Here is a 12,170-nt window from a genome sequence, read left to right as displayed (position 1 = left end):
TGTTAGTTTTCTTGATTGTTTCCTTTGCAGTGCAGAAGCTTTTTCTCTTGATGAGGTCCCATATTTCATTTTCGCTCTTGATTCCCTTGTCTCTGGGAATGTATTGAGTAGGAAATTGCTGCGCTTGAGGTCTAGGAGGCTATTTCCTGCTTTCTCCTCTAGGGTTTTGATGGTTTCCTGTCTCACATTCAGGTCCTTCAGCCATTTTGATTTTATTTTTGTGAATGGTGTAAGAAAGTGGTCTAATTTCATTCTTCTACATGTTGCTGTCCAGCTCTCCCAATACCACCTGTTGAAGAGGCTGTCTTTTTTCCATTGGATACTCTTTCCTGCTTTGTCAAAGATTAATGGGCCATATAGTTGTGGGTCCAGTTCTGGGTTCTCTATTCTATTCCATTGGTCTCTGTGTCTGTTTTTGTGCCAATACCATACTATCTTGATGATGACAGCTTTGTAGTAGAGGCTGAAGTCTGGGATTGTGATGCCTACCATTTTGGTTTCCTTCTTCAATATGACTTTAGCTATTCGGGGTTTTTTTGTGGTTCCATATGAATTTTAAGATAGTTTGTTCTAGCTTTGAGAAGAATGCTGGTGCAACTTTGATGGGGATTGCATTGAATGTGTAAATTGCTTTGGGTAATAATGACATTTTCACAATGTTTATTCTTCCGATCCATGAGCACGGAATGTTTTTCCATTTCTTTGTGTGTTTAATTTCCTTCATAAGTCTTCTATAGTTTTCATCATACAGGTCTTTAACACATTTGGTTAGGTTTATTCCTAGGTATTTTATGTTTTTTTGTGTTCTGAATTGTGAATTGGAGTAATTTAGATACCTCATATAAATAGAATCATACAGTATTTGTCTTGTGACTGGTTTAATTTCATTTAGCATAATGTCCTTAAGTTTCATCCATGCTATAACATGTAACAAGATTTTATTCCTTTTTAAGGCTGAATAATACTACATTGTAAGTATATACCGCATTTTCTTTATCGAGTCTTCTTTTTTTCTTTTTAAATTTGTATTTAGTTACAAGCTAGTTGACATACAGTGCAATATCGGTTTCAGGAGTAGAATAAAATGATCCATCACTTACATACAACATCCAGTGCTCATCATCACAAGTGCCCTCCTTAGGACCCATCACCCATTTTGCCCATCCCCCACCCACCTCGCTCCATCAACCCTGTTTATCCTTGATCATTAAGAGTCTTATGGTTTCCTTCCCTTTATTTTTTTCCTCTTCCATATGTTCATCTGTTTTGTTTCTTAAATTGCACATTTGAGTGAAATTATGTGGTATTTGTTTTTCTCTGAATGACTTATTTCACTTAGCATAATATACTGTAGCTCCATCCACCTCTTTGCAAATGGCAAGGATTTATTCGTTTTGAAGGCTGAGTAATGTTCTATGTGTGTGTGTGTGTGCATGTGTTCATTTTTTATCCATTCATCAGTTGATAGATATTTGGATTCTTTCCATAGTTTGCCTATTGTTAATAAGGTCGCAGTAAACTTTGGGGTCCACTGACTCCTTCAAATCTCTATTTTTATGTCCTTTGGGTAAATATCTAATAGTGCAACTGCTGGATCATAACTAGTTAAAACTAGTTCTAGTTTTAACTTTCTGAGGAACCTCCATTCTGTTCTCCGGAGTGGTTGTACTAGTTTGCATTCCCACCAGGGTTTTCCTTTCTCCACAATCCCACCAACATCTGTTGTTTCTTGCGTTGTTAATTTTAGCCATTCTGACAGGTGTGAGGTGGTATCTCACTGTGGTTTTGATTTGTATTTCCCTAATATTGAGTGATGTTGAGCATCTTTTCATGTGTCTCTTAGACATCTGGATGTCTTCTATGGAAAAGTTTCTATTCATATCCTCTCCCATTTCTTCAGTGGATTATTTGTTTTTTGGTGCTGAGTTGGTAAGTTCTTTATAAAGTTTGGCTACTAACCCTTTATCAATCAGATATGTCATTTGGAAATGTCTTCTCCTGGCTGCGTTTTAGATCGGTTAATAATTACTTCACTGTGAAGGACCTTTTCTTCTTTATCAAGTCCCAATAGCCCATTTTTGCTTTTGTTTCCTTGCCTCCAGTGATGTATCTAGTAAGAAGTTGCTGTGGCCAAGGTCTAAGAGGTTGCTGCTTGTATTCTTTTCTAGGATTTTGATGGTTTCACATTTAGGTCTTTGATCCATTTTAAATATATTTTTGTGTATGGTATGGGAAAGTGGTCCATTTTTTCTGCATGTTGCTGTCCAGTTTTCCCACCACCATTTTTTGAATAGACTTTTTCCATTGGATACTCTTTCCTGCTTTGTTGAAGGTTAATGGACTATGTAATTGTGTATGTGTGTCCAAAGGAGGCTAGATCTTGTTTCCCCCAGAGCTGAAGTTTGCAGCACTGTATGATCAGTCGACTTGGTGCATGTGAGGGATTTATGCTGATCTTCTGGGAAAGGAGCTGATCACTTTGACTTTCCGGAGGACTTGCCCTAGTCTGGTTGCACCTGCAGAGTGCGGTGGGGTGGGACTTGCTGTAAGCAGCTCCAACTTCCACTTGGTGGTGCTGTTTTGCTCATTGAAGTTGGTCAGAGTTTAAGGGTGGGGGTAGAATGGCTTTGCCCTGCTTTCTCATGTCTGGAGCAGGGACCTCATGTATGCCACTCCTCAGAAAGCCCTCACGGGTGATCAAACAGTCACCCTTCTTTTGTTCTAAGCTTCTGTCAGATACCCGTCATTACACTATGTCTTAACTGTCTGCCTATCAGGCAGCACAGCACTTCTGCATTTTATCTGTGGCATGTCTGAGTTTCAAAACTCACTTCGAAGTACAGGCCCCTGCTGATCCTCTCGGGGAGGGTGTGGCTGTGTGCTGTGCCAGGAAGACAGTTGTGCAGCTGCACAGCAGTTCTGAATTTATGGTAAATCATAGCACAAAACCAGCACCAAGGCTTGCTGCTGTCAGCCAGTGTCTTTGTCCCTTTGCTGATGAATGGGGCATCTCTTGCTCGCAGAGAGGGCACATCACCTCTGTCAGTGCACTCCAGGCAGGGGGACTCTTTCTTCCTTAAGTGATCCAGGGGATCTTCGGGTCTGCCTGCTCCTGGTTCTCTGCCCCCCTTCCCCACCAGAGCGTTGCTAATGCTGCCAGGCACAACCATGGTGATGGCACTGAATCCTGAAACCTCAGACTCTGCATTGTGCTGTGTATAAAAAACTTTCTGCATTTAAACCCTTTCCTTTTGACACTCATTGGTTTTGGGGAAGAGTTTTCTTGTTGCAATCCCCTGTACATTTTCACTCTTTTTCTCACTCTCACATTCTCTCTTATTCCTCTTTGTCCATATTTAGGGCTCCATGTCCTTTGCAGCAACTGCAGCTCTTTTCTTTCCAAGTCAATTCTTCGCACCTCCTACCTTCCTTGAGGTGGTCTTTTTTCTGCTTGTAGATGTGCAGCTTTGTTCTCTCAGTCTTCAGCTTGGTTTCTTGGGTGTTTATAATGATTTGATATTTATCTAGCTCTGGTCAAGGGAGGAGGCAGGCTTAGGGTCACCCTACTCCTCCACAATTGTAACCTGGGGCCCAGGATTTCATTCTTTTTATGGGTGAATGATATTCCATTGTACCACATATTTTTCATCCATTCATCTATTCTTTTTATAGTTCCTAAGATATAAAGTTAAGTTATTTGGGCTCTTTCTATTTACTTAATGTATATGTTTATAGCTATAAACTTCTCTCCTAGAAATCATTTTCTGCATCCTGTATGTTTTGATATATTGTGTTTATTTCTTTGTTTCAACATACTTTTTATTTTTAAAAATATTTATTTTTTGAGAGAGGGCAAGTGGGGGAGGGGCAGAGAGAGAGGGACAGAGGATCTGAAGCAGGCTGTGCTCTGACAGTAGTGAGCCCGATGTGGGGCTTGAATTCACAAACTGAGGTCATGACCTGAGCTGAAGTCGGATGCTCAACTGACTGAGGCACCCAGTTACTCCTTAATTTGTTTTAATGCTTATTATTTTTGAGAGAGAGAGAGAGAGAGAGAGAGAGAGAGAGCGCGCACACATGTAAGCACGTGAGCACAAAGAGGGGAGGGACAGAGAGAGAGAGGGAGAGAAAGAATCCCAAGCAGGCCCCGTGCTGGTAGCGTGGACGCTGATGCAGGGCTTAATCTCATGACCCACAAGATCATGACCTGAGCTGAAAACAAGAATCTGACACTTAACCAACTGAGCCCCGCAGGCACTCCAACAAGATACTTTACTTTTCTCTTTAATTTCCTCTTTAATCCATTGGTTGTTAAGGAGAATCTTGTTTCATCATTAGTTCTTTACACATCTAGGACTTCGCTGTCCAATGCACTGGGCACTTGCAAGGCAGATGTGACTATTTACAAGAAAAATGGGGCGCCCGGGTGGCTCAGTCGGTTAAATGTCCAATTTGGGCTCAGGTCATCATCTCACAATTCGTGGGTTCGAGCCCCATGTGGGGCTCTGCGCTGACAGCTCAATCTGCTTTGGATTTTGTGTCTTGCTCTCCCTCTCTGCCCCTCTCCCACTTGTGCTCTCTCTCAAAAATAAAAAATAAACTTAAAAAAAAAAAAAAGACTCGGAGTGCCCGGGTGGCTCAGTTGGTTGAGCGTCCAGCGTCGGCTCAGGTCATGATCTCACGTTCTTGGCTTCGAGCATGCGTTCAAGCCCTGCTCCAGGCGCTGCGCTGACAGCTAGCTCAGAGCCTGGAGCCTGTCTTCCGATTCTGTGTCTTCCTCTCTCTCTGCCCCTCCCCTGCTCACGCCTCTCTCGCTCTCAAAAAACTAAATGAAACATTAAAAAAAAATAATAAAATTAATGGAAATCACATAAAATTAAAAATTCACTTTCTCAGTCACAAGCCATATATCGATGTTTAATAACCACATGTGGTCCGTGGCTACCATGTTGGGTACCAATGAGACAAAACATTTCCGTTATTATAATAACTTTCATTGGCAAGCCTGATACAGAATAGTAGTTGCTAGGAGCATTTTTGACCCCCTGGGACACTTGACAATATCTGGAAACATTTTTTATTTCTACAAATAGCTGATGGGTTCTGGTTTCTAGTGGATAGAGGGCTGGGGAGCTATTAAACATCCATACCACGCAGGACAGCCCTCCAACAAAGACTCGTCCAGCCAACATGACAGTCATCCTGATGATGGGAGACTCCGCCCTACAGTGTACTTTGGTGTGAGGTGTGAGGTGGAGATCTCACGTTCTTCCCTCTGGGTAACCATTTGGCTGGACGCTGTCCCTCTGTTGACACAATCCGTTTACTCTGCGGGTTAACCTTAAGCTAGAAATGTTTTTATCCTTAAATGGTTTAGAGAGTCCTATTGCCTTGCTACTTAAGATACGATTTTTAAAAAATCAATTTCTGTTTTCTTACAGATTCTTTGACTTTGCACATAAAGACCACTCTGTGTTCCCAGTATATCATGGCTTCAGCTTCAAGGTTAGTGCTGTTTGATGAAGACTTTATGCAAGTAATTAATTCTCCTTTTAGACTCCCACACCCATGGCATTTTTAGCCCTAGTCTTACTGGCCTCACTAAGCATTTGGTGTCTAGGAAGGAAAAGTGAGGAAGAGAGCAGAGACCAGGGAGGATGGAGAAAAGGTAAGGCAGACAAGGTAGTGTATGTGGGATAAGTGTGGCCCTGTAGTTCCAGTGTCTACACTTGATCTAAAAATGTGATTCACTTTCTGGGGCGCCTGGGTGTCTCAGTCAGTTAAATGTCTGATTAGCGTCCCATGATCTCACAGTTCGTGGGCTGGAGCCTTGCATCGGGCTCTGTGCTGACATCTCAGAGCCTGGAGCCTGCTTCAGATCCTGTGACATCCTCCCTCTCTGCCGCTCTCCCACTCTCTCTCTCTCCCTTTCTGTCTCTCAAAAATGAATAAACATTAATTTTTTTAATGTTATTTACTTTCCTCATCTTTTAATGCACAAGATGTTTGCTAGTGGGGCTGCTTCAGTTCCTGCAAGCCTTCCCCATCCAGGATTCTTTTTGTTTGTTTACTTCAAGTTTTATTTAAATTCTAGGTAGTTTACATGTAGTGTAATATTGGTTTCAGGATGAGAATTTAGTGATTCATCACTCACATATAACACCTAGTGCTCCTCAAAAATGTCCTCCTTAATGCCAATCACCCATTTAGCCCGTCTCCCCATCCATCTCTCCTCCAGCAACCCTCAGCTTGTTCTCTGTAGTTAAGAATCTCCTATGGATTTCATCCCTCTTTTTTTTTATTCCTTCCCTATGTGCATTTTTTTCCCTAATTCCACATATGAGTGAAATCATAAAGTATTTGTCTTTCTCTAACTGAATTATTTCACTTAATGCACTCTACCTCCATCTGTGAATTTGCAAATGACAAGATTTCAGTCTTTTCAATGACTAATATTCCATTGTGTGTGTGTGTGCATGCGCTTGCATGCATGCACACAACATCTTTATCCATTTATCAATTGATGGACATTTGGTCTCCTTCCATAATTTGGGTATTATTGATAATGTTGGTATAAATACAGGTGCACATGCCCCTTAGAATCTGTATTTTTGTATTCTGTGCATAAATATCTAGTAGTACCACTGCTGGATCTTAGGGTAATTCTCCATACTGTTTTGCACAGTGGCTGTACCAATTTGCATTCCCACCATCAGTGAAAGAGGGCTCCCCTTTCTCTACATTTTCTCCTACATTTGTTCTTTCTTTTGTTAATTTTAGCTACTCTGACAGGTGTGAGGTGATATCTCATTGTAGATTTGATTTGTATTTCCTTGATGAGTGATGTTGAACATCTTTTCATGTTTCTACTAGTGATCTGGATGTCTTCATTGGCAAAGATTCTATTCATGTCTTCTGCCCATTTTTTAACTGGATTATTTTGGGGGGAGGGTAATAAATAGGGTGAGGGGTTTATCAATTTTGTTAATTCTTTCAAAGAACCAGCTCCTGGTTTCATTGATCCATTCTACTGTTTTTGTTGTTGTTGTTTTTAATTTCGATATCATTGATTTCTGCTCAAATGTTTATTATTTCCCTCTTCTGCTGGTTTGGGGGTTTATTTGCTATTGTTTTCCCAACTCCTTTAGGCATAAGTTTAGGTTGTGTATCTGAGAGTTTTCTTCCTTCTTTAGGAAGGCCTGGATTACTATACACTTTCCTCTTATGACTGCCTTTGCTCCATCCCAGAGGTTTTGGACTGTACTGTTTTCATTTTATTGGCTCCCATGTGTTTTTTAATTTATTTTTTACTTTCTTGGTTAACCCATTCATTCTTTAGTAGGATGTTTTTTAATGTCCAAGTATTTGTGGTCTTTCTAAATTTTTTTCTTATGGTGGATTTCAAGTTTCATAGAGTTTTTGTCTAAAAATATCTATGGTATGATATTAACCTTCTTGTACTTGCGGAGAGCTGATTTGTGACCCAGTATGTGATCTTTTCTGGAGAATGTTACATGTGCACTGGAAAAGAATATGTATTCTGTTACTTTAGAATAGAATGTTCTGAATATACTTGTTAAGTCCATCTAGTGCGTTGTATCAATCAAGGAGATTGTTTTCTTGTTGATTTTCCAGTTAGATAATCTGCCCATTACTGTAATTTGGGTGTTAAAGTCCTCTACTACTATGGTATTATTATCAATGAGTTTCTTTCTTTTTGTGATTTATTGATTTATAACTTGGTTGCTCCCAAAGTGGTGGTATACATATTTACAAACTGTTAGATCTTCTTGGTAGATGGACCCCTTGCTTATTATATAATGCCCTTCCTCATCTCTTGTTACAGTCTTAGCTTTAACATCTAGTTTTTCTGATGTAGGTATGGCTACTCCAGCTTTCCTTTAATGTCCATTGGCTCGATAGACGGTTCTCCATCCCTTTATGTTCGATCAGCATATGTCTTTTGATTTAAAATGAGTCTCTTGTAAGCAGCGTATAAATGAGTGTTGTTTTTTTTATTCATTCTCATATCCTATGTCTTTGGATTGGAGCATACATTTCTTTTACATTGAGAGTGGTTACTGAAAGATATTAATTTAGTGCCATTGTGTGTACTGTAAAGTTGGTGTTTTTGATGATGTTCTCTCTGGACCATTCTAGTCTCTGTTGTCTTTGGTCTGTTTTTCGTTTGTTCCTTTGTTTGTTTGTTTGTTTGCTTTTTCTCCACTCAAAAGTCCCCCTTACAATTTCTTGCAGGGCTGGTTTTGTGGTCAGTAAATCCTTAATTTTTGTTTGTCTGGGAAGCGATTTCTCTCTCCTTCTAGTCTGAATGACAGCCTTTCTGGGTAAAGAATTCTTGGCTGCATATTTTTCTTATTCAGCCCATTGAATATATCCTGCCACTCCTTTCAGGCCTGCCATATATTTGTGGATGTATCTGCTGCAAGCTTGCTCTGTCTTCCCTTGTGGGTTAAGGACTTTTCTCTCTTGCTGCTTTCAGGGTTCCTTCCTTGTCCGTGTGTTTCGTGAATTTGACTATGATATGCTGTAGTGATGTCAGTTTTGTTAAATCTAATGGGAGTTCTCTGTGCTTCTTGGATTTTGATGTCTGTGTCTTTACCCAGATCAGAAAAGTTTTCAGCTATAATTTGTTCACGTAAACCTCCTGCCCCTTTTTCTCTCTCCTCATCTTCTGTGACTCCTATGATACAAATGTTTTTCCTCTTTAATAGTTTGCTGAATTCTCTGAGTCTTACAGTCTTTTCCTTCTTTTTTTCTGTTTCCTTATTTTCCATAATTTTATCTTATATATCATTGATTTGCTTCTCTGCTTTGTTCATTCTTGGGTTCAAGGCATCCATTCAAGATTGCTTCTTGGTTATAGTATTTTTAATTTTGGCCTGACTAGATTTTAGTTCTTTTATCTCTGTAGAAAGGAATTCTTTGGCATCTTCTGTGCCTTTTTCAACTCCAGCTAATATTCTTATAATCGTGGTTTTAAATTCTCATTATTTTTATGTCTGTGTTGACTAACTCCCTGGCTGTCATTTTTTCCTATTCTTTTTTTCTACTCTTTCTGTACTGTCATTTTGGAGGCAAAAAAATTTAATAAATTAAACAATTAAAATAAAAAATTACAAAGAAAGCAATATAATACAAATCTAATAATAGAACCTCAATACTAGGTGTGTTTCTTTCTGCTCACTGAAGTCCATCTGTGCTGATGCGCAGGGAATTAATATGGTTTCAGCCTGTTATCTTCCCTGGAAAGGGGAGTTTGCACCCACTGATGTTCAGGAAACCGTCAAGAAGATCTCTCTGTCCTAGCGTGACCCAGCATGTCCTCAGACCACCGATCTGCTCTAGGGCCTCTGCCCTCCTTCTACACAGGACCACATCTGTGCTGGCCAGGCTTCATCTCTGGTGCTGGCATAGACTTCCAAAACTTCAGACTTGAGTTTGCTGCTTAGATAAACTTGGCGATAGTCAGCCCCAATTGTTTTCTGCCTCAGTGGTTTCAGGGAAGTGTTTTTCTTGCGCAGTGCCCTGCATGCACATGCTCTCACATGCACACTCTCTCCTGAATCTCTTTTTCCTCTGTAATCAGGGCTCTTTGCCCCCCACAGCACCCATAATTCTTTCCTCCTGCTAATCACTTCTCTACACCTCCAACCTTTCACGATGTTGCCTCTTTCTCCCTCTAGTTGTGCAGTTTGTTCTCACAGTCCTCAGATTGATTTCCTGGGTGTTTGGAATGATTTGATATTTATCTAGCTGTGTTTGATGGACAAGGCAAGTATAGGGTCCCCCTGTACTACTTCGCCATCTTAATCCCCTTGCCCTACTCCAGGAGTCTTCACAGCCACGTGCAGAAGGTGTTTGGAGGCATGGGGGCAACCATGAGCTTAGATAGTGAGAGTGGTAGGAACCCTGACTCTATAGGCCTGGATCTGCTGCTTCAAAATAGGAGAGGCTGAGAAGGTGACACGTTGTCTGCTGTCCCCTGGGAACCTCTCAGTCTGGCATCCATGGGAAGTGCTTCCGATTTCCTATTCCTGAAAGCTGGGCTCCCTCTCTGGCCCACACGGAGCATGAGAAGTAACTTGCCTTCCCTGAGGTCAGATCTCCTGTGCCCTTCCAGCAGGCTGGTGGAGTCTGTGGTCACCAGGTGAGATTGGGGTGAATCTCTAATGCAGTCTGATCTCTCAAGTCCGGGGGCAGGTCAGCAGAGAAATAGCCTCTGCAGTAAAGCCTGTGTCTTCCCTCTGGTGTGAGATTCTTCTCATGTGGAGGTTGGGCCAGAGTGACACGGGCAGCAGTAGAGCCCACCTTCTTTGCCCATCCATTCTCACAGCCTCATGTGCCGCACTGCCCTTCTCCATTCTACTAGAGGGCTTCCTGTGACAGCCGAACACAACTGAAAGTCCTCATTAGGGCCTGGAGAGCCCTGTGGGTCCTGGTCCTGGCTGCGTGTGCTCTGATCTCCTCCATTCACTACATCTGAAGTCGCATGGGCCTCCTTGCTGTTTACAGTTATCAAGTCCCTTCAGCCTCAGGGCCTTGTGCATGCCGTTCTTTTTCTCTGCCTGGGACACCCTGTTTCTATCTGTCTGTAAGGCTTCCTCCCTCTTTTTTCAGGCTACCTGCCTTGTGAGTCTTCACTCATCATCCATCTAAAATAGCAACCCCATCAACTGACAGGATCATATATGGTTCTTATCCTTTCTTCTATTAATGTGATGTATCACATTGATTGATTTGTGAATATTGAACCAGCTCTGCAGCCCAGGAATATATCCCACTTGATAATGGTGAATAATTCTTCTAATATCCAGTTGAATATTTGATATGCTAGTATCTCATTAAGAATTTTTGCATCTAGATTTATTAAGGATGTTGGCCTGTAATTCTCAGTTTTTGTGGGGTCTATGGTTTTGGAGTCAAGGTAATGCTGACTTCAGAGAATGAGTTTGGAAGCTGTCCTTCCATTTCTATTTTTTGGAACAATTGAAAATAGGTATTAACTCTTCTCTAAATGTCTGCTGGAATTCTTCTGGGAAACCGTCTGGACAAGGACTCTTGTTTGTGGGGAGATTTTTGATTACCGATGGAATGAATTTCTTTGCTGGTTATGGGCCTGTTCAAATTTTCTATTTCTTCCTGTTACAGTTTTGGGAGTTTGGGAGTTCCTAGGAAATTGGTCCATCTTCAAGACTGCCTTGTTTGTTGGCATATAATGATAGATGGTTTTCCATGCCCTCACTTTTAATCTGCAGGTAACTTTAGCTCTAAAGTGAGCTTCTTGTAGGCAGCACATAGATTGATCTTTTTTTAAAAATCCATTCCGATACTATATGTCTTTTGGTTGGAGCATTTAGTGCTTTAACATTCAGAGTGATTATTGAAAGGTATGAAACTAGTCCCATTTTCTTAACCTGTAGCTGGTGTTTCTGGTGATGTTTTCTGATCCTTTGTAGTCTTCATTGCTTTGGTCTTTTTTGTTTTCCTCCACATAAAGAATTGCCCTTATGTTTTCTTGCAGGTCCAGTTTAGTGGTCACAAACTCCTGCAGAGTTTGTTTTTCTGGAGATTTCTTTACTTATCCTTCTATTCTGAGTGACAAACTTGTAGAATAAAGAAAGAAATCTCAGCTGCATATTTTTTCTATTCAGAACATTGAATATTTTGTTCCCCTTCCTTCTGGCCTGTCACATTTCAGTGGGCAGGTCTGCTACTAACTTCAAGTGTCTATGCGTGTAGGTTATGGTCCTTTGTCCTTAGCTGCTTTCAGAATTCTCTGTTTATCTTTGTATTTTGTAAGTTTCACTATAATATATCATGGTGTTTACCTGTTTTTGTTGATTTTGAGGGAAGTTCTCTGTGGCTCTTGGACTTCTGAATACCTCTTTCCTTCCCCTGGTTAGGGGTGTTGTCAGCTAAAATTTGTTCAAATAAACCTTCTGTTCCTTTTTCCTGCCCTTATTCTGGGACTCCTGCCATCTGGATATTGTTTTGTTTTATGGAATCACTCTGTACCCTCAGTCTCTCCTAGTCATCTAATAGTTTTCTTTCCCTCTTCTTCTCACCTTCATTATTTTCCATAATTTTATCTTCAAATCACCTATTCTCTCCTCTGCTTATTCAGGCCTCACTGTGACTGTATCCAGTTG

General features: G+C 40.8%; 1 protein-coding gene across 2 annotated transcripts in view; it reads left to right on the top strand.

The window, feature by feature from the left end:
- The window catches only part of PGBD2 (piggyBac transposable element derived 2), a 51,186-nt gene that overhangs the window by 34,198 nt on the left and 4,818 nt on the right, over positions 1 to 12,170 (top strand). For both annotated transcript variants that reach the window (XM_029941570.1, XM_029941569.1), the window contains exon 2: positions 5,442 to 5,505. In XM_029941570.1, coding sequence (XP_029797430.1) covers positions 5,489 to 5,505 — 17 coding nt within the window. In that variant the 5' untranslated portion in view covers positions 5,442 to 5,488. The remainder of the gene's footprint in view (positions 1 to 5,441; positions 5,506 to 12,170) is intronic.

This window comes from Suricata suricatta, chromosome 6, assembly GCF_006229205.1.
Source record: "Suricata suricatta isolate VVHF042 chromosome 6, meerkat_22Aug2017_6uvM2_HiC, whole genome shotgun sequence".
In the NCBI taxonomy this organism is placed as follows: domain Eukaryota; kingdom Metazoa; phylum Chordata; class Mammalia; order Carnivora; family Herpestidae; genus Suricata; species Suricata suricatta.
The sequence above is the reverse complement of the archived record's forward strand: the minus strand, read 5'-3'. Positions and strand labels throughout refer to the sequence as shown.